This window comes from Chiloscyllium punctatum, chromosome 3, assembly GCF_047496795.1.
Source record: "Chiloscyllium punctatum isolate Juve2018m chromosome 3, sChiPun1.3, whole genome shotgun sequence".
In the NCBI taxonomy this organism is placed as follows: Eukaryota; Metazoa; Chordata; class Chondrichthyes; order Orectolobiformes; family Hemiscylliidae; genus Chiloscyllium; species Chiloscyllium punctatum.
In genome coordinates, this window is record NC_092741.1 from 152,062,619 (window position 1) to 152,086,009 (window position 23,391).

At 43.6% G+C, this 23,391-nt stretch overlaps 1 protein-coding gene across 4 annotated transcripts in view; it reads left to right on the forward strand.

Annotated features, from left to right (window-relative positions):
* ldah (lipid droplet associated hydrolase) overlaps window positions 1–23,391 on the forward strand; it is a 345,583-nt gene that overhangs the window by 311,594 nt on the left and 10,598 nt on the right. For all 4 annotated transcript variants that reach the window (XM_072562459.1, XM_072562468.1, XM_072562477.1 and 1 more), the window contains exon 6: window positions 14,633–14,715. In XM_072562459.1, coding sequence (XP_072418560.1) covers window positions 14,633–14,715 — 83 coding nt within the window. The remainder of the gene's footprint in view (window positions 1–14,632; window positions 14,716–23,391) is intronic.

Here is a 23,391-nt window from a genome sequence, read left to right on the forward strand (position 1 = left end):
CCTTGTTAAAAGCTTTTTAGAGACCAGATGACCTGGTGTCCTGACACCGACTTTAATATGCTTCCTCAGTGCAGGTGCAGTGATCACAAAACCGCAGAAGGAATGCCTTTCTGGGCTGTGGACCTTGCAATCAATCTCATTCCTTTGCGCTGGCTCTTTGATTCTTATCTCTCATCTGTGGCTAGTTAGTTGCATGGAATGCTGTATAAGATACTGTGAATTATCTTGCCACACACCAATTCAACTGTTTAGGGTCTGATAGGAGTTTGAAAACTGAACAAAGAGTCAGTTTTATCCAAACTACCTAATTGCTGTACGTAAAACCTTTTGAGCAACAAAATACTGATTCCGGCTTTCCAAACATTTGTTTTTCTGATCTGTAAAATGATGTTTTTTTTTATTCTAACCAACAGGCTGAGAGAAATTATTCTAATTCCTCATTCTTAAATGAGCAACCTTTAAACAATCCAAATATGTATTTCTGTCCTCCCCTTCAGCTTTGGTTCTAAAACATAAATCATTAAATCGTAAAGTTTGAGTGAAATGTTGTCCAGACCATTAAGCTTCAGCACTGAATTGAAAAAGTTAAAACAGCTTCCTCTTGCTGAAAAAGTGATGGCGTTGAGGAAGAAGGGATCTAGAAGGTTGTAGATTGCCTTCATAATGACATCTGTCAGGACTGGAGAATTGAGGAGAGATTGGAGAGGTTGGGGTTGTTTATCTTGGAGCAGAGAAGTCTGAGGTATGATGCAATGGTGATATACCAGATTGTGAGGGTGACTATAGAGCAGACAGGAGGAACCTGGTTCCCTTGGCAGAGTTCAAGAACCATGGGTCATAGATTCAAGCAAAGTGGCGGAAGGATTAGAAGGGACATGAGGAAAAAGTCTTTTTACGCAGAGAGTGGTGGGTGTCTCGAATTCATTGCCTTAGTTGGTGGTGGAGGCAGAGACCCTAAACCCTTTTAAAAAGGACCTGGATCCGCAGTGTAAATGCTGTAAGTTGCAGGGCTATGGGTTGTGTGCAAATAGGGTATCTGGGTGTCTTTGAGTCATCATAGACAAGATGGGCTGAATGGCCACCTTCTGTGTTGTATCACTTCTATGGTACTATCTATAAAACAAAATTGGCCATTTTTGGCTATAGTACAGAATGTGATTGACTGTTTTGTGATGACACATATGCGGCTGAATTTCCTCAGTACTCCACCAGCTCCACTGATATGACATCAAGTGAAGTTACAGCACTGATACAGTAGAGAGCCAGAGAAGATTCACCCACCCCATGGACTGCCAAAAAAAAACAGGTTCATTCAGATACTTACAGGGTGAACCCGCAATTGCCATGGTGGGTTTCTGTTCTTTCAGCAAAGTAAAGCAGCTAAAGTTGCCCGCGTGTCCCAGGGCAGTCAGGAATTTGTCAGCTTCTGTCTTGAACCAAAGATGTTCTTCAGCACCACCGGACAGGCAAATATGTGATTTGAATATCTCACATGTTCATTGACTGTGGTTTTAACCTCAGGACTCAGATTTTAACTCTGTGCACTTCCTGGTATTGGCTAGGCCAGGCAAAGAGCAAGAGGACAGGGACATTTTACAGGGCTGGACAAATGTCAGGCAAGCAATGCTTTAAGTATTGAGATCTGGCACCTGCTTCTTTGCCCCTGCTGAGTATACTCGCACAGCTTTGAAGATACCTCAGAGCTTTTTGACTTTTAATCTTCATTTCCCATCTGACAGCTTTCACTGCAGTGTAGGAGCACTTTTTGCAGCTTTACTTTGGAAGTTCAATGAGGAATAAAAGGAGCAGATCCTGAAAGGAAAGCAGCAGCCTTTTCTACAGCCACTTGCATAGGTCAGAGTGGATGAACACAGGGCTCCTGCTTGCACCGACCACCATATAAAGACAGGCCATCAACTTCCTCAGCACTACCAGGCACCACTACCTCAGGCAGGTCATAGAGTAATACAGCATGGAACCAGGTCCTTCAGTCCAAACTGGTCCATGTTGACCATTGTGCCCACTCAGCTAGTTCCAATTGCCTACATTTGGTCCATATCCCTCTAAACCCACCCCATCCAAATGTTTTTTTAAATGTTGCTATTGTACCTGCCTCAACCACTTTCTCTGGCGGCCCATTCCATACACACCACTCTACAGAGACAATAGATTCTTCATGACAGATAAGGGCTGTGTCTTAAAGACATGGCTGATGATACCTTGGAGTGGCCCTATGCCTAATGTGCAGAAAAGTCACAAAGGAAGCCAAGTGAGCACAAGATTGGACTGAGGCAAGCTACGTGGACACTGAACATCAGATGTAAATGTGTAGACATCCTTCAGGATGCACTGGCAAACGTTTTGAGAATGATAGTCTATTGCACCTTTTTTTTAATCATTCACGGGATCTGGAGTCTCTGGCTAGGTCAGCACTTATTGCCCATCCTTAATTGCCTATGGGCAGTTGAGAGTCAAGTACATTGCTGTGGGTCTGGAGTTACATGTAGGCCAGACCAGGTAAGGATGGCAGTTTCCTTCCCTAAAAGCCCATTAGTGACCAGATGGGTTTTTCTGACAATCGGCAATGTTTTAATGGTCATCATCAGACTCTTATTCCCAGATTTGTTTTTATTGAATTCAAATTCCACTACCTGCCATGGTAAAATTCGAACCCAGGTCCCCAGATCATTACCTGGATTTTTTTAACCATGTTGCGCACTAGAGAGTGTTGAAGCTTCATGGGAAGAAAGGTAGTGAATGTTTTATAACTTCAGCAAGTCGGCGGAGGAGTCCCAAATATCGACATTCCCAGCCACACAAAGGATGCCTGCGAATGCCTGATTCATCCTCATTTCAGTTCATCAGAAGCAGTACAGATATCTGGCACAGAATTCGGGTCCTTTCCCCATTCCTGTTGCCAGTGCAAAGCAGTCCCACAATCAGCAATCCACTCCTTTTTCACATATCCATTGCACATATTTTACTCATGTCTTATTGACATGACAATATAACACAGTATAAAATATTCTAGTGAAAGCTCTTGTGCAACAGTAAATCCTTTATCTTTCTTATTCTACTGCTCATACATTGTGTGGTATAGTTAGAGACAGGCTGCTTGCTCCCCTGCCCAGTGTTGGCATTGGACACATTCAGGAGTTGATCAGGCCAAGAGGATGAGAGGCAGCAGTACCCCCCATGGCTGATAGACCAGGACCAAGCAGCCTGGAATGGAAGCACTTTGACAGCATTTGCAATTCCATGTGCAGGTCGATCTGCTGTAACGCACGTTTTGTCAGCACAAATTGGCGATAACGCGATTGACCAATTGTGAAGGGGTTTGGATAACATGAACTTTCCACTGAACAGGTATAACGATTTTCTATTAGCAATCTTCTACAGCAATTTTCTATAGCGCGAAGTTGCAGGGGAACACAACTGCCACGTTATAGCAGAACGACCTGTACGATTTCTCCATCTTCCTGACTGGTTAGCAACTGGGAAGCACTTTTTCAATGAGATACCAAGCATCCAAGACAAAATCTTCCTCTATTCTGTTTGAGGTGGCATTCCAAGTGTGCAAACTAATGGAGATATAAACTCAGGTCACTTGACAATGCAAATGGCTTTTGAGTCAAAGGTTACACGTTGAGTCCTCACTCATGGACTTTGGCAGTTAATCAAGATTGAATTCTCAGTGTAGAGGTGATGCTTTGGTAAAGCATTGTTGAGATGTTCTCTTTGCAGTGTGATGTTACACTAAAGCCCTCTCTACCTGTCGAGGAAACCACAGAAGATCCCATGGCAATATTTGAAGCAAAGCAGAGCACTCTCCAGTGTTCAGATCTCCAATTATCTCCAAATCAACTTCAGCAAAAAAATGGTTAACTGATCATTTGACTGATACACTGTTTATGGGACATAGCTGTGCAAAACATTGGTTACCACATTTGCCTGTGCAAGTCACTGCTTCAATAACCAACTTAAGGACCTCAAATGGTGAGAGTGTGGGAAGACCATCACAGGCTAATTTGGGATGGTGGCAGGGAGATGATGGGATCCCCAAACACCACAGGTTATGTTTAATTCAATGTCCCCTCCACCTCAAAGGTTGCAATGTGGGAAAGTATAAAATACTGCCCACAATGACCATAACATCAACTGAAAACTTTAATTTCATCAACATCAATGTCAGCTCACCTCAATGACTGCTCATAAATATGCAAAACAGAATAAAGCCATCTTTATTGTTGCAGTTTTTGTCCTAATAAGTGAACATCAGAATTTGGTTACCTCCAGTGAACTCTTTCAAACATTCAGTCTTTCTCCCACTAGAAAAGGAAACTACAGAGACTACTCAAAAGGTCAAGCTGTTTCTCTGATAAGGACAGATTTGTTGAGGTATTAGATGTGGGCCCTTCACCGGGAAAGCAGCCAAACTCTGAAACACACAGGGGACTGTTTGCTGTTGCCAGGTTTCCAATTTGGTGAGCATCTGCTCACCCAACCAGGAGGCGCTATCCATTCTTGTGGAAAGATCTTATTTCCATAAGATAAGTAGGGTACCAACACAAATCGGTCCTTGTAAGTGGATTGTCATTGGGAGTAACAGGAAACCTGATGGGCCAGAGCCATGTAAAAGCATCCACGAGCCTCTGTCGTGCTGTGGCAAGGCTGGTGTTGGACTGGGGTGGACAAATTTAAAAGTCATACAACATCAGGTTATAGTACAATAGGTTTATTTGGAGGCATGAGCTTTTGGAGCGCTGCTCCTTCATCAGGTGAAAGAGCAGAACTCCGAAAGCTAGTGCTTCCAAATAAAGCTGTTGCACTATAACCTGGTGTTGTGTGATTTTTAACTAAACTCTGTGGTAGGCAACAAGATATTGTACAGGATCCAGAATCCTCCATGTTCATAGAAGCAGTGAGCAACCAAAAGGAGGTCCTCATCCCCTCAAGGGAAGACAAGTGCCCGGCCTGTTAGCTTCACTAATGTGAATAGATAGTTGAATACGCCAATGACAGCAGCACTGATCTAAGGCTTGTGTGTAGAAAAAGAAGAAACTTCAAATCTGACCAAGAAAAATGTATGCTTTCATGCAAGCTGGGTAACAGTGACAAGATCAGCATTTGTTGCCCACCCTAATTGTCCTAAACTGAATAACCTGCTGACCCATTTCAGATGGCAGTCCGGAGGTAACCACGTAACTGCGTCTGAAGTCATTGACTGTCAAACTAGGTAAAGATGGCAGATTTCCTTCCCTTAAAGAAATTAGTGAACCAGATGGCAACTCACCATTAGTGAGACTAGCTTTATATATATCAAGGTGAGGCTTCCCTCACATTTCCCCCTCTCTGGGGGTTAATAAGACCATAAGACATAGGAGTGGAAGTAAGGCCATTCGGCCCATCGGGTCCACTCCGCCATTCAATCATGGCTGTTGGGCATTTCAACTCCACTTACCCGCATTCTCCCCGTAGCGCTTAATTCCTCGAGACAACAAGAATCTATCAATCTCTGCTTTGAAGACATTTAGCGTCCCGGCCTCCACTGCAATCTGCTGCAATGAATTCCACAGGCCCACCACTCTCTGGCTGAAGAAATATCTCCGCATTTCTGTTCTGAATTTACCCCCCCTAATTCTAAGGCTGTGTCCACGGGTCCTAGTCTCCTCACCTAATGGAAACAATTTCCTAGCGTCCACCCTTTCCAAGCCATGTATTAGCTTGTACGTCTCTATTAAGTCTCCCCTTAATCTTCTAAACTCCAATGAATACAATCCCAGGATCCTCAACCGTTCCTCATATGTTAGACCAACCATTCCAGGGAACATCCGTGTGAATCTCCGCTGGACACGTTCCAGTGCCAGTACGTCCTTCCTGAGGTATGGGGACCAAAACTGGACACAGTACTCCAAATGGGGCCTAACCAGAGCTTTATAAAGTCTCAGTAGCACAACGGTGCTTTTATATTCCAAACCTCTTGAGATAAGTGACAACATTGCATTCGCTTTCTTAATTACGGACTCAACCTGCATGTTGACCTTTAGAGAATCCTCGACTAGCACTCCCAGATCCCTTTGTACTTTGGCTTTACAAATTTTCTCACCGTTTAGAAAGTAGTCTGTGCTTTTATTCTTTTTGCCAAAATGCAAGACCTTGTATTTGTTCACGTTGAATTCCATCAGCCATTTCCTGGACCACTCTCCCAAACTGTCTAGATCCTTCTGTAGCCTCCCCACTTCCTCAGTACTACCTGCCTGTCCACCTAACTTCGTATCATCTGCAAACTTCGCTAGAATGTCCCCAGTCCCTTCATCCAGATCATTAATATAAAATGCGAACAGCTGTGGCCCCAACACTGAACCCTGCGGGACACCGCTCGTCACCGGCTGCCATTCCGAAAAAGAACCTTTTATCGCAACTCTCTGCCTTCTGTCAGACAGCCAATCTTCAATCCATCCCAGTAGCTCACCTCGAACACCATGGGCCCTCACCTTGCTCAGCAGCCTCCCGTGTGGCACCTTATCAAAGGCCTTTTGGAAGTCTAGATAGATCACATCCACAGGGTTTCCCTGGTCTAACCTACTTGTCACCTCTTCAAAGAATACCAACAGGTTTGTCAGGCATGACCTCCCCTTAGTAAATCCATGTTGACTTGTTCTAATCAGACTCTGCTCTTCTAAGAATTTAGAAACCTCATCCTTAATGGGTTGTGGTGGGTTACTCTTCAGAGGGTCGGTGTGGACTCGTTGGGCCGAAGGGCCTGTTTCCATACTGTAGGGAAACTAATTGCTGTACCATTAGGAGCAATGTCTTCACTTGCCTTGGCTCCAAGCTCTGGAATTTCCTCCCTACATCCTGATACCTCACTTTTCCTCCTTTAAGGCATTCCTTTGAACCTACTGTGGGCAGGTTTTTTGATTCACTGGCATAGTATCTCCTTTTGGAGTTCAGTGTCAAACTTTGTCTATAGCATTCCTGTGAAGCATCATCTGACTTTTAAAGGTAATTCACAAGTAAAGGTTGTTTTGCCAATGATTGCACAGAAGCATCTCTTTATGTAGTCATGAACTACAAGGTGGCTGATGCTGTTCAGCTTGGAGAGAGCTTGAAGCAAGGAAGGGCTGAAGTCACTTAATTGACACCCCTCAAACGCTGTCCACTGCCTACAGGCACAAGTCAGAGAGTGGTAAAATAGTCTCTATTTGTCTGGATGGATACAGCTCTAACAATACTCAAGGACTCAATACCACCCAGAACAAACCAGTTTGTTTCATTTCTGGTCTTATTGCGTACTTTTTGCCAGATAGAGTCATAGAGATGTATAGCATGGAACCAGACCCTTCGGTCCAACCCGTCCATGCCGACCAGATATCCCAACCCAATCTAGTCCCACCTGCCACCACCCGGCGCATATCCCTCCAAACCCTTCCTATTCATATACCCATCCAAATCCCTCTTAAATGTTGTAATTGTACCAGCCTCCACCACTTCCTCTGGCAGCTCATTCCATACCCGTACCACCCTCTGTGTGAAAAAGTTGCCCTTAGGTCTCTTTTATATCTTTCCCCTCTCACCCTAAACCTATGCCCTCTAGTTCTGGACTCCCCGACCCCAGGGAAAAAACTTTGCCTATTTACCCTATCTATGCCCCTCATAATTTTATAAACCTCTATAAGGTCACCCCTCAGCCTCCGATGCTCCAGGGAAAACAGCCCCAGCCTGTTCAGCCTCTCCCTATAGCTCAAATCCTCCAACCCTGGCAACATCCTTGTAAATTGCACTGAAGCAACTCATCAAGGCTTCTTGGCGAGATTTTCAAACCCCGTGATCTTCACCAACCAGAAAGGTAAAGACAGTAGGTGCATTGAAACACCAACAATTGCAAGTGACCATCCAACTCTCATACCAGCCTGGTTTGAAGATGTATCACCTATACATTCATTGTTACCAGAATAAACTCCTGCCAGTATCAAACTATGAGGACATTTTCACCACACAACCTAGAACAGTTCAAGCAGCACGTCCACCATTAGATTGAAACTTCATATGCTATCCTCAAAGAGATGGACCATCAGGGTTAATGTTCATTCTGACCATCATTGGACAAATTCCTGAAAATTTTCTTTCGACCTATTTAACAGATAGCTGTGAAGATAAAGACTTTTTTTTACACCAAACATTCTTTCCTTCAGCTGAGACCTGAAGGTGATGCCTATCCTTTTACTACAATACTTCAAACTGCAATGAGGCTTTTGGTCCAATGCTAATTTCTACATTCTTGAAATAATCCATTTGCAAATGATGTGTTCAGGTTGAATGAACAAGCAATACGTATCCACTGTTTGAGCTTCCTAACCATGTTCATCTTCCAAAGGTCACTGCTCCCATCCAACCTAACATTCTCAGACCATTTTCTCCCTGTTCAACCTTAACATTGTCAGTTAGTGAGGCCCACTGCACTCCTCCATTCAAATAATTACTGACCCATTCAGAACAAACCACTATTGCCACTGAGTCGGCAAATGTCGCTTGACTGAAATGGCACAGCGAGAAGGTGAAGTTCTCGAAAGGAGCTGTCTGAGCTCGTCTTTACTCTCATCCATGGTTGACTCCAAACTGTAATTGTATATGGATTTGATCTTAAAGTGATTGAGCTTAATCCCAATTATAATGTGAAATAAAGCAAAAGTAGAAATCTTTTTTTCCTGTGTAAATGTAGCAATTATGACCTTGTGTAGGATTGTTCTGAGAAGTTAATATTTCGGTTATATTCATTGTTCACAGATGTGGGGAGTGGACAGGAGGATAATAAAGCAGTATCTAAGCAGGACATACAGAACATAATCAGAAAAGACCACTGTAGAGTTCTTGTGAAGTTTTTTTCCATCAGACATATCTTTTGTAAACAAAGCAAATTGCACAGATTGGTTATTTTCGAAAGTTATCTGTTGGTTCCTGGTGCATGCTGGTAATAGAACAATGAGTTATGAAGATTTTCAGTCCTCAATGTGAAATAATCATCCCAAGTTATAACCAAAGTTTGGATTGTTATTGGTTGGTCAACTTTCAGTTCAGCTCTAAAGGCTCAAGAGGCTACAGTATTGAAGCTTCTAAGTACAAACAGCATTCACTTTCCATATTGGAATACTTAAGGAAAAATAGATATTCCTGATCATAAGACACCACATTTTAAAGGTAGGTTGGAATAATTAGCTCAGCACTGTGAACACTTAATTTTACGTGTTTAGTCTGAATTTGTTCTCAAGCAATGAGCCACCTTGGTCCTTTCAAGGCATGCAAGACAATACAGGCGTTCAGAGCTCTCAAACTGCTTCTGCCACTAATGAAATGCTTCTGCTGTGAAACAGAAGCTAAGTGGTGTTTCAATAGTGTGTCACCCGCTGCTCAAACATCACTAATGAATTCCATTAAAACATAAATATAAATCACCAAACTTAAGCAGAGGGAAATCACTGTGTTGCTTACTCCAAAACCAAGTACAGGTATGTGTACAGTGGCAGTACCATATGTTTAAGGCATGCTGTTGTTTAATATCATGTGTTATTTTTGACTGTTTTTTGTAGATTGCTTCTTTTTCAGTTCTAAACTACAAAGGTCGGGCAACTTTATGTGCTTATTTGTATGAAGCTCATATTTAATCTTGTTAATTGACAAAGAACTCATTTTTTAATTATCTTCCGCTCTCTGATCAATAATGTGAAACAAATGTTTGAGCAGAGGAAACCTTTCATTGGCTAAATGCCATTTTATAAAACACTGTAGGGAAGCAAATTCTTTAAGAGCATTCTTTTGGTAGGACTAACGCAACACAGATTCATGACAGAGGGACACCTCTTCTGACTGTAAACGATCCATCTGCTTTGTCCAGAATCGGAGTTTATTGCAACACAAGTTACTCTGCTAAAAGAAATCTTTAGGGCAGTTTGTTGTAGCAACAAAAAGATTTTGAAACTGCAATCTATCCTTGGACCTAGGGGGCTCAATAACTCGAGGGTTTGTTTATATCATGCAATTCATCTTACAATTGTCAGCCTAAAAGTACAGAATAATTTGACCTGTTTTGAAAATGAGCAAATTCCTCACTTTAAGGAAAATGGGCAACGGATTTTCACTGTCTGTGTTAGAGGAGGCAGCACGTTAAAAATCCACTTCATTATTGTGTCTCAGAGAGAATGTAATTTTGAGTAAAATAAGTGGTTTTAGTCCACTGTTTCTCACTGAAATCTTATCATAAACCAAAGCCAATTACAGTGTAGCTTATGTTTTAAAGACCCACTATCTGTATTGTCAGGTGAAATCCAAATGAATATGCTTCCTTAGGATGTGGAATCTCCCTTTAAGAAATGTTCGTGATCTTGGACATTGGACAAGGTGTAGAATTGATTCAAAAACCAAAGTTGCTAGTGAAATTCAGCAGGGCAGCACCTCTGGGAAGAAGGCAAAGTTAATGTTTCAAGTTTGGTGACTATTAGAACGAATTATAATTAGTTCACCTTTCAAGTCTCTGGGCTAGTGTCAGACAGTCGTAATCCAAACATATATATTTATGAGCAAAAACAAGACAGTAGATTATTTTCTGAATGGCGATTAATTGGGAAGGGAGAGGTGCAAAGAGACCTGGGTGTCCTTCTATACCAGAATCGAAGAGTGCGGTGCTGGAAAAGCACAGCCAGTCAGGCAGCATCTGAGGAGCAGGAGAGTCAACATTTTGAGCATAAGCTCTTCGTCAGGAATGACGAGGTGGCCCGGGGGGTTGAGAGATAAATGGGATGGGGTGGGGCTGAGGGGAAGGTAGCTTGGAATGCAAAAGGTTGATGAAGGTAGGGATGAAGGTGTTAAATTGGAGAGGATGGTGCAGCAGATAGGTTGGAGGGAAGATGGAACAGGTAGGACAGTTCAGGAGGTGGTGCTGAGTTAGAAGGTTAGATCTGGGATGAGGTGAGGGGAGGGAAGATGAAGAAACTGGTGAAATCCACATTGATCCCATGTGTTTGGAGGATCCCAAGACGGACAATGAGGCGTTCTTTCTCCAGGCGTCGGGTGGCTAGAGTTTGGCAGTGGAGGAGGCCCAGGACTTGCATGTCCTTGACGGGGTTTGGGGTGGGGAGGTGCAGTTAAAGTATTCAACCATAGGGCAGTGAGGTTGTTTAGTGCATGTGTCCCAGAGATGTTCTCTGAAACATTCCACAAGTTAGCTTCCTGTCTCCCTAATGTAGAGGAGACCACACTGAGAGCAATGCACATAGTAGATGACATGTATGGAAGGTAAATCTTTGTTGGATGTGGAAGGATCCTTTCGGGCCTTGGACAGAGGTGTGGACGTAGGTTTTGCACTTCTTGCGGTGGCGAGGGAAGGTGCCGGGTGGGGAGGGTGGGTTGGTGGAGGCTGTGGACCTAACTAAGGAGTCACAGAGGAAATAATCTCTCCAGAATGCAGATAGGGGTGGGGAGGGAAATATATGTAGGTGGCGGAAATGGCAGAGGATAATGTGATGTATCTGGAGGTTGGTGAGGTGGAAGATGAGGACCAGGGAAATTCTCTCCTTGTTGTGATTGGAGGGATGGAATTCAAGGGAGGAGGTGCGGGAAGTGGAGGGGATGCATTGGAGGGCATCATTGACCACGTGGGAGGGAAAATTGTAGTCTTTGAAGAAGGAGGCCACCTGGGATGTTCTGTGGTGCAGTTCGTTCTCCTGGGAGCAGATGTGGCAGAAGCAGAGGAATTGTGAATAAGTGATCGCGTTTTTACAGGAGGCAGGGTGGGAGGATGTGTAGTCCAGGTAGCTGTGGGAGTCAGTGGGCTTGTAGATGTCATGTTGAGTCGGTCACCGGAAATAGAGATGGAGAGGTCCAGGAAGGGGAGGGAGTTGTCCAACATGGTCCAGGTAAACTTGAGGTCAGAGTAGAAGTTGCTTTTGAAGTTGATGAACTGTTCAGCCTCATTGTGGGAGCACGAGGTGAGCTCGATACAGTCATCGATGCAACGAAGGAGAAGGTGGAGAATGGTACCGGTGTAACTGCAGAAGATTGACTGTTTCACATACCTGACGAAGAGGCAGGCATAGCCGGGGCCCATGCGGGTGCCCATGGCTACTCCTTTGGTGTGGAGGAAGTGGGGGGATTTGGAGGGAAAATTGTTGAGGCTGAGGACCAGTTCAGCCAATCAAATGAAAGTGTCAGTGGAAGGGCACTGATTGGGTCAGCAGGAGAGGAGGAAATGGAGGGCTTGGAGGCCTTTGTCATGGTGGATAGATGTGTACAGGGACTGGATGTCCATGGTGAAGATAAGGCATTGGGCACTGGGGAAACAAAAGTCCTGGAGAAGGTGGAGGCCCTGGGTGGTGTCCCAAACATATGTGGGAAGATCTTGGACCAAAGGGGACAGAATGGTATCAAGGTATGTGGAGGTAAGTTTGGTGGGCAGGAGCTGGGTGAGATGATGGGTTGATCGGGGCAGTCAGGTTTGTGAATTTTGCGGGGTCCTGCTCTATGAGGTTGGAGGCTGTTTTCTCAGGAGGCAGGCGGGAAGAGGTGTAGTCCAGGTAGCTGTGGGAGTCGGTGGGTTTGTTTACGAGAGGCAGGGTGGGAGGACATGTAGCTACAGGAGGCAGGATACACACACTAAGCAACCCCAACACATTGTGCCCGCACTTTAACTCGCCCTCTCACTCCCCCAAACTCTCACCACCCAACGCCTGGAGGAAGAACGTCTCATCTTCTGCCTCGGGACCCTCCAACCCCATGGGATCAATGTGGATTTCACCAGTTTCCTTATTTCCTCTCCCCAACTTATCCCAGATCCAACCTTCTAACTCAGCACCGCCCTCTTGAACTGTTCTATCTGTCCATCTTTCTTCCCACCTATCCGCTGCATCCTCCTCTCTGACCTATCACCTTCACCCCTACCTTCATCCACCTATCGCATTCCCAACTACTTCCCCCCCTAGCCCCACCCCGCTGCCATTTATCTCTCAGCCCCCTTGGGCCACCCCCTCATTCCTGATGAAGAGCTTATGCTCAAAAGATCGACTCTCCTGCTCCTTGGAGGCTGCCTGACCGCTGTGGTTTTCCACACTCTTCGACTCAGATCTCCAGCATCTGTGGTCCTCACTTTCCCCTGTCCTTATGTCCCAGTTGCTGAAAGTAAACATGCAGCTGCAGCAGGTGGTAAAGGAGATAAGTGGTATGTTGACCTTCATAGTGAGAGAATTCAAGTACAGGAGCTGGAATGTCTTGCTGCGGTTGGACAAAGCCTTGGTGAGACCTGACCTGGAGTTTCGGTTTCCTTATCTGAGGAGGATGTTCTGCTCAAGGAGGAAGTATAATGAAGGTTCACCAAACTGAATCCTGGGATGGCAGAACTGACACACGAAGAGAGACTGGATCAGTTAGGACAACATTCCCTGAGAAAAATTGGGTTTGGAATCTCATTGAAACCTGTACAGTTCTCGCAGGATTAAACAGGATAAACACAGCAAGCATGTTTCCGATGACTGGGGAGTCCTGAATTGGGGTCACACTCGAAGGATACAGAGTCGACTGTTTAGGATTGAGATGAGGAGAAATGTCTGCACCTCAAGTATGGTGAGCCTTTGAAATTCTCTGCTACAGAAAGTGGCTGAGGTCAAAATATTGAATGTTTTCAGAATGGACTTAGATATAGCTTGAGGTCTAAAGGGATCAAAATGTATGGAAGAAATCAAGAGCCAGGTATTGAGTTGGTTGATCAGCCATGATCATATTGACTGCAGGATGAATGGCCCACTTCTGCTTCTGTTTTCTATGTTTTTGTTGAAAATAGTTTGAAATAACTTAGCTTAAACTGGTAATGAATTGCAGATTCATGTAAGATCTTGTTTTTGTAATAAAGAAATTTAGACCAGCAGAAATAGACCTGTTTAAATATTATTTTAATGTTTACTGAAGGTAACGTCAGAGTCTTAACTTGTGGTTGGGTAAATTGCGAAGTGAGGTGAGGCATTTGCTGGTTGCCAGAGACATGGAGTGGTTGGTCAGTTTCCTTGTTTCTGAGCTGCAAACTCCAAGTGAAAGAACAAAGATGACCCAGAAGTACCATTCCATTTAGAAGCTGTGCCGGTCAACTCACCTCATGTGGAAGTCTATGGCTGCTTGGGAGGACCTCAAGAAGAGAGTAGATAAATAAACCAAATTTGGGTTAGCAGAACAGAAATGTTTAGCCACCCAGATCACAGGGTGCCAGGTTTTGATTCCAGATCTGTGCTGAAATAATATGATCTGAACCAAAACAGTTCTTCAATTTCACAGCCAGCACTAAGAGGAAAGTATGTCTCCAGAAATTTTGGTCCAGTTTTCTTGTTTTAAACATTTATTCAACCCATTTCTATTTAAGTGTCCCACCTTTAAAAACTTCTATCATGTCACCATCATCAATGTTCTCACAAAAATAATCACTTTCACTAATTAGGTATTGTCTGCCAAGTGTTCCACAGAAAATTATTTTATCTATCCTGGTGTTTAGGATTAAATGTTTTCTGATTGTTTTTACTGTAGAAAGGAAAAGTATGTTGAAGTGTTATGTTTAGTCTTTTGATGACCTGCTTAACTGAGAATTCCGATCTCTTTTTAGCTAATGCCATGTACATGGGAAGCCAGGAGATGATGCACGTTGTACAGAGAGATGATCCCACTATAAGACGGTATCTGGACAAGGTATTGTAGTTTCAAGTTTGTGGTCAAAATACTGACAATTTATAATTAGCAATCATTGTTTCAAGTATGGGAAGATAATGTGTTCCAATGCGGGTTATCCAATTGTGATTGAAACTGCTCCACCCATCAGTAAGTTAAATAAGATAGTGCTGCCTGTCAGTATCAGCACTTCCAGATCCTGCTACAGTTCAGCCAGATGTCCCAGCTGAAGGAAAACCTTCTCTACTGCACCAATCCAAACGCAACCCACTGCCTTACCCTCAATTAAGACATTTCCGGCTCTGCATTCTGGAGCAGCGAGCAGAGTTCTCATACATACCTCAATCAGCACTGGCAGTGTGCTGCTTTCAGTAGACTGAGGCCTGACCACAATAATAGATTGGACCTTCCAGTGCCACCGTTGGATTGGTAAAAGAGATACCCTACTACCACCTGCCAAATAGCACGCAGTTACCTTGCAACCCTTCAAACACTGCTGGGATTTGTTATTAACCTCTGCAATGAATCTGGTTTTGTTGACGTGCACCAATTATCGTATTATTGGTCATGAAAGATTCAAAATTAATGGCGTCCCTTAAAAGTGCTGCTGTCTATACACAAGATGTAACTATTTATGTTGTGGACCAAAATTGGGGGACCATCCTTTCTTTTCAAATTGAACATATTTTGAATAGATTTCATTTGAAATGAAAGCAGTGTTCTGTTATGGCTTAAAATGTAATAGCAATTCATTGGTATTGATTTAATGTCAACTCACGAACAGTTTGTGTGGTGTCAGAAATTGGTGGATTCACCTTTAGATAACCTGGAAGTTATGCACCAATATAAAATATTTCTGTAAATACAAACAAGAGCAGCTCGTAGGAGGGACACTATTCATCACAGTAATATCTTATGAAATAAGATAAAAGCATATAAAAATTATAAGAAATAAGAGTCTAAAAACAAGGATGTGATGCTACCCCTCTACAAATCATTGGTCGGAGTATTGTGTTCAGTTCTGGGCTCCTTATTTAATGAAGGATGTTAAAGCCCTGGACAGTGCAAAGAAGAATTCCTAGAATGAGACCAGGACTGAGGGATTTTAGATACAAGGAGAGATTAGGGAAGTTAGATTTATTCTTCTTCGAGAAGAAAAGATTAAAAGGTTAACTAATTGAGATGGCCAAAATTAAGACAGGGTAAAGGAGGACATTGTGTTTCCACTAGTTGGTATATCAGTAACTGGAGGTCATAATTTAAGGATTGTCAGCAAGAGAGCAGGGAAAGTGGTGGAGGCAGGTTACATAGAAGGTTTCAAAAGAGAGCTGGAGATAGATTTGAAAGTGATGAATTTTGAGGGCTAGGGAGAGAGGGCTGGCGAATGGGATTTCGAGAGCCAGTACAGACAGAATGGGTCAAATGGCCTCATTTTGTACTGTAAAATTCTATTACTCTACATGTTCCCACCAAATATAGTTCTCTGTACCTAATGGATTCTGCCCTAATTTAATTTAAGGCACTATTTACACAACTATACCTATGTTTCACTTAAAAGTCACAGAAATTACAGCCATTCAACCCATTCAGCTGGTTACAACTAGAAGCAGCCAATATTCAAATGCAGCGAGATCTGGATCATATCCAAGTTTAGATTGACAACAGGCAAGTAACATTCACACCACATAAATGCCAGGAAATGGCCATCTCCAATAAATTACGATCTGATCACAGTCCTTGACATTCAGTGGTGTTGCCATCACTGAATCCCCCACTATCAACATCCCAGGGGTTATTGTTCACCAGGAACGCAACTGGACTCAACATATAAACTCCAGTGGTTACAAGAGTAGGTCAGAGACTAGGAATACTGCAACAAGTAACTCACCTCCTGACTCCCCAAAACCTGTCTACAGTCAACAAGTGTGATGGAATACTCTCCACTTGCCTGAACGGGTGCAGCTCCAACATGACTCAAGAAGCCTGACACCATCCAGGACAAAGCCGCCTATTTGATTGGCACCACATCCAGGAGCGTTTACTCCCTCCACCAGCAATGTTCAGTCACAGCAGTGTGTACTATCTCGAAGGTGCACTGCCGAACCTCACCAAAAATCCTCAGACAGCATCTCCCAAATGCAGAAACACTTCCATCGAGAAGGACAAGGGAAGTAGATATATGGGAACACCACCACCTTCAAGTTCCCCTCCAAGCCACTCACCATCCTGACTTGGAAATATATCACCATTCCTTCACTGTTGTTAGGTCAAAATCCTGGAACTCCCTCCCTAAGGGCACTGTAGGTCAACCTACGGTACACAACTGCAGTGGTTCAGGAAGGCAGCTCACCACCACTTTCTCAAGGGGCAACTAGGGACGGGCAGTAAATGCTGGCCAGCCAGCGACACGCATTTGCCACATGTAAATTTTTTAAATCTCGAAGTCATCAGCTTCAGTCCTTTTTTTTTGCTTTCTCACAACATGCTGCAGTTACAGCTCAGGTACCAGTATTTACTGAAGGTGCTGTGCAAGTCTGCATCATAAACTCATGCTGATCTGCAAGGTCAGCTTTCTGCTCAGTCCAGGTGGAGTTTTATCCATCTAATGTCACGAAAGACTAGAATGTACTGTTGGCTGCTCACCATCAAAAACATAGTGCGGTCGATTGTACCGTTGTTAAATGTAAATTTTGAAGTATGAAAGTTTGCTTCGTATGACGCATTGAAACTCATATCATATTGGCGGGCGTTTAATTCTGTTTTCATGGTGCATAAACTGACCCAGTGCCAGAAACATAGTACTAGATTTCGTCCCCAGCCATGAAATTAGTGGCCAAAGTTTACATGCACCGTAGAATCTGTGAACTTCTAACATAGAGTCATAGAGGTGTACAGCATGGAAACAGACCCTTTGGTCCAACTCGTCCATGCCGACCAGATATCCCAACCCAATCTAGTCCCACCTACCAGCACCCGGCCCATATCCCTCTAAACCCTTCCTATTCATGTACCCATCCAGATGCCTTTTAAATGTTGCAATTGTACCAGATTCACCACTTCCTCTGGCAGCTTACTCCATACACGTACCACTCTCTGCATGAAAACATTGCCCCCTCAGGTCTCTTTTATATTTTTCCCCTATCACCCTAAACCTATGCCCTCTAGTTCTGGACTCACTCACTCCAGGGAAAAGACTTTGTCTATTTATCCTATCCATGTCCCTCATGATTTTTTATAAACCTCTATAAGGTCACCCCTCAGCCTCCGACTGTCAAGGGAAAACAGCCCTAGCCTATTCAGCCACTCCCTATATCTCAAATCCTCCAACCCTGGCAACATCCTTGTAAATCTTTTCTGAACCCTTTCAAGTTTCACAACATCCTTCCGATAGGATGGAGACCAGATTTACGCGCAATATTTCAAAAGTAGCCTAACCAAGTCTTGTACAGCCGCAGCATGACGCCCCAACTCCTGTACTCAATATGTTGACATGATTTGTTTGTTCAGCAAATTTGCATTAATAATAATAGAAATTCCACAGACATGTTATTATTGCCCAGAGTTTGTAGTCAGCAACAAAGGAAATGGTGCTTGCTTACTTTTCACTCCAGTGACAGCAGTCCCCAGAATTTTCTCACCAATCAAATGAAGATGTTGCACCATTGTGTACCTGATCCAGCAGAGTGCCTTTTATAAGGGAATCAGTCCTGTAACTAGAGCTGTATACCAGCATACAGTTCACTGCACCGTTCAGTAGTTGTGCGTTTGCATGCCTGAGGAAGAAGGGTTAAAGAATGGTCATGAACCAATACATTGAAGATCCTCAATCAATTATAAGGTGTTAACAGATCTCACATTAGGCGGTATTCATCAGCATAATGCCATTCTTCATTTATTCCACAGTCCACTCCATAGTTCTGAACCCAACTGTTCACTCTCTGATAACACCCAGGGGAATGTCCATTCATTGACCCTACATCCAGCATGATCACCTCACCCTGTCATAGCTATTGTCTCAGGAATCTGTTACTCTAACAATACTCCCAGACCCTGTATTATCGCACTGTCTTCAAAGTATATTTGTAGCCACCTGCTTCTGCTCCAGTCCCAATGCACACCTTTTTAGACCCAGCTTGTTCCCCACACACACCCTCATCTTAGTAACTACCAACCATGCCATTACCAGACAGAGAAACGGCTCCTAATCCAGTGGTGCACTGGTAGATGAACAAGGTAAGTATGTTGAAAAACCTGGCATTGAAATAAGGGAAAAAAATTGAGTCTGAGTTGATGGAATATTAAAAAGAGGTGCCAGAGAAATACTTGCTATCAGAGAAAAAAAAATTTGAAAGGCAACAAATTGGAGATGAGGACAGTGTTGAGACATTTTTTAAGAGATGTATAAAGATGAAGTATGATAAAGAAATCAATAAGCACACTGAGAGAGAGAAAAAATTACAGAAGGGAGAAAGAGTTGAGGGCCAGTTACCAGAAGATGGTGGCACAATTTCACTCTTATTTTTAGCGTGGTGCCACATACAAAAACCATCAACTAAGTTACTAAAATAAAATCTATTTACAAGGCCATAATGATTCAGAGCGTGAAGGCAAGTACTGAGGTCTTGTGACCAGCTGCCTGTCAGTGTTTCTTTTTGCCAAAAGTGTTTTGAGAGATCTCAAAGCTATAATTCATGAAGTATAATGATTTAGGGGAAAAAGAATCAAATAAACACTCTGGATTTTCTGAAGTTTAGTGGTAACAGCTGGCAGCATACTGCAACTCCAGAGGCACTCTAATCACCTTGCATGATAGATGCAGCTCATTGTATTTCCCAAGAGAGCTTTCCATTACTAATTGCAATTGGCTGTTTTCAAATTGTCTTTCGTCTGGATATAGAATGTTTATCAGCAATATATCTGCACCTACCTTGTTTGATTGCTCCAAAATAAACAGCTGTAATCAGGATAATGAGCTTCCTACTTCTTGTGAAAGTTATATTACAATCGTGTTATTCCTTCTGTCAGTCTAATCTATCAAATGTGAGTCAAGCTGAAGATCTTTCCTAGGTATTAAGCATTTGGCTGTATGCCCTGTGATTAGGGCTCAGTTATGTTTCTCTAACAGTTGTACTTTAGAATCTATGGGTAGAAGTGTCTGGGTTGCAGACTGGAGGGGTGGGGAATGATGTAAATGGATTGCACCCCCAGGGGACGTCGCCGGGGAGCAGACAGACAAGCAGACTGGGGCTCCCATCCCCACCCGTCAGCCAATCAGCTCCAATAATCCCAGGAGTTCCAGACCTCCACAATTGATGGTGCTGGCAAGAGGCCTAATGGAATACGAGATCCAGGGGGCATTTAGCGGAGAGAGTTTGCGCAAATTAGGAGTGGGGTGAGGGGAGTTGAATTTTGACATAGACCTCAAGAGGTTACTGTCTCCTTGGGACATGACCCTGAGGGGCAAAATACATTCTCAAAAAGCAGCACCCCCTTCCTAACCACCGTTTTAAAACTTGCGCGAATAAAAAGGCCACCGACTGGCCAAGCTGCCATGTTTGGTGTGGGCAGGGTCATATTAGGATCAACTGAATGTTTGAAAAGCTCAGATGTTGGTGCTTGTCCATTCCCTCTGTTATGGGTGTGAGCTCAGAGGATACTGGGAAACATAGAAACAGAGATGATAGGAGCAAGCCATTTGACCCTTCAAGCCTGTTCCCCCATTCAATATGGTCATAGCCCAATACCCTCATCCCGTCCTCTCCCCATATTCCTTAATCCCCTTGAAGCTATTGAGCAGGGGACCATCCCTATTTTCCATCCCCTCCCATCTTAAACAGTGATGACAGTACAGTGGCTCAGTGGTTAGCACTGCTGCCTCACAGTGCCAGGGACCCAGGTTCGCTTCCACCCACGGGTATCTGTGGGGAATTTGCACATTCCCCCTGTGTCTGCATGGGTTTTCTCTGGGTGTTCTGGTTTCCTCCCACAGTCCAAAGATGTGCAGTTTAGGAGGATTGGCCATGGTAAATTGTCCATATTGTTCAGGGATGTGCAAGCTAGGTGGGTTCACTATGGGAAATGCAGGGTTATGGGGATAGGGTGGAGGACTGGGTCTGGGCAAGATGCTGTTCAGAGGCTTGATGCAGACTCAATGAGCTGAATCACCTCTGATGTAATGTGATTTTATTTGATTTATTTGCTGTCACGTGTACCAGGGTACAGTGAAAAGTGCTGTTTTACATGCTTACAGGCAGATCATACTGTACAGGTGCATCAGGGTAACAGAATGCAGGGTATTGTTACAACTGTCAAGAAGAGGCAGAGAGAGATCATCATTCACCTTAAAGAGGTCCATTCAAAAGTCTCTTGACAGCGGGGAAGAAGCTGTCCTTGAATCTGTTTGTACATGTTTTCAAACTTGTGTATCTTCTGCCCGATGGAAGAGGGTAGAAAAGAGTAAAACCGGGAGGGGGGGCTCTTTCATTCTGTCGGTAAGTAAGGGTGAAGTCAGTGGATGGAAGGCTGCTTTAAATGGTGACTGGGCTGGGTTCACAACTCTTTATAGTTTCTTGCAGTCTTGGGGAGAGCAGTTGCTTTACCACGCTTTGATGCATCCAGATTGGATGCTTTCTCTGGTGAATTATACAAATTTGTAAGAGTCTTTATTGACATACGGCATTTCCTTAGCATCTTGAGGAAGTAGAGGCATTGTTGTGTTTTCCTACATGGGTGTACCAGGTAAGATTGTTGGTGGTTGTCACCCACAGGCACATGATGCTCTCAACTAGCTTCACCTGAGCACCATTGCTGCAGACAGGGGCATGTCCTCCACTCCACTTCCTGAAGTCAATGTACTGTCGGGGTTCATGATTCTACATAATATCCACCTTTATAATCCAAAGAATTGTGGATAATTGACAACAATAGAAATGAGATTTGTTTCTTTAATTTGAATTGATTTTCCTTTTCAAGTTTTACCTTGATCAGATTTGAGTTCCCCATCCCACTGTAAGAATCATCATTGAAACAGACAAATTCACCACCAAAATCCCAAAGAAGACAAAGAAAATCATCATTATTTGTTGCATTCAGAGTCAACCAATCAGAGTCGACTTTCCAACCATTAGTGTTAAAGCCTTCCCCTGACATAAACTGATATTCTCACAAATTGTCCAGATGAGTTTTTGTTTTAATTCTTACATGGGTTACGGATATCACTGGCAATGCCATCAAGTGCCACTTGTCCCTAATAAGTTTTGAACTGAGTTACCTGCTAGGTCATTTCAGAAAACAGTTCACAGCCAATAACATTTGTGTGGATCTGGGGTCACATATGGACTGGACCAGGTTAAGATAGCAGATTTCCTTGGTAATAGTGAACTATATGAGTAAAGAAACTACCTCTGACACCTGTCCTATATCTATCACCCCTCAATTTAAAGCTATATCCTCTCATTCTAGCCATCATCATCCGAGGAAAAAGGCTCTCACTGTCCACCCGATCTAACCCTCTGATTATCTTATAAGTCTCAATTAAGTCACCTCTCAACCTTCTTCTCTCTAAAAAATCAGCCTCCAGTCCCTCACCCTTTCTGCATAAGACCTTCCCTCCATACCAGGCAACATCCTAGTAAATCTCCTCTGAACCCTTTCCAAAGCTTCCACATCCTCCCTATAATGCGGTGACCAGAACTGTACGCAATGTTGAACAAAGAGACCTTGGATTGCAGGTTCATAGCACCTTCAAAGTGGAGTCGCAGGTAGATAGGATAGTGAAGAAGGCATTTGGTATGCTTTCCTTTATTGGTCAGAGTATTGAGTACAGGAGTTGGGATGTCATGTTGTGGCTATACAGGACATTGGTTAGGCCACTGTTGGAATGTTGTGTGCAATTCTGGTCTCCTTCCTATCGGAACAATGTTGTGAAATTTGAAAGGGTTCAGAAAAGATTTACAAGGATGTTGCCAGGGTTGGAGGATCTGAGCTACAGGGAGAGGCTGAACAGGCTGGGACTGTTTTCCTTGGAGCGTTGGAGGCTGAGGGGTGACCTTATAGAGGTTTACAAAATTATGAAGGGCATGAATAGGGTAAATAGGCAAAGTATTTTCCCTGGGGTCGGGGAGTCCAGAACGAGAGGGCATAGGTTTAGGGTGAGAGGGGAAAGGCTGGTACAATTGCAACATTTAAGAAGCATTTGGATGGGTATATGAAGAGAGGGTTTGGAGGGATATGGGCCGGGTGCTGGCAGGTGGGACTAGATTGGGTTGGGATATCTGGTCGGCATGGACAAGTTGGACCGAAGGGTCTATTTCCATGCTGTACATCTCTATGACTCTAAGTGCAGAAGCACCAGAGTTTTGTACAGCTGCAGCATGACCTCGTGGCTCCGAAACTCAATCGCTCTACCAATAAAAGCTAACCCACAGTATGCCTTCTTAACCCCATCAACCTGGGTGGCAACTTTCAAGAATAAATGTACATGGACAACAAGATCTCTCTACTCATCTGCACTACAAAAAAATCTTACCAATAGCCAGTACTCTTTATTCCTGTTGCTCCTTCCAAAGTGAATCACCTCACACTTTTCTGCATTAAACTCCATTTGCCATTTCTCAGCCCAGCTCTGCAGCTTATCTATGTCCCTCTGTAATCTGCAACATCCTTCAGCACTATCTACAACTCTACTGACCTTAGTAT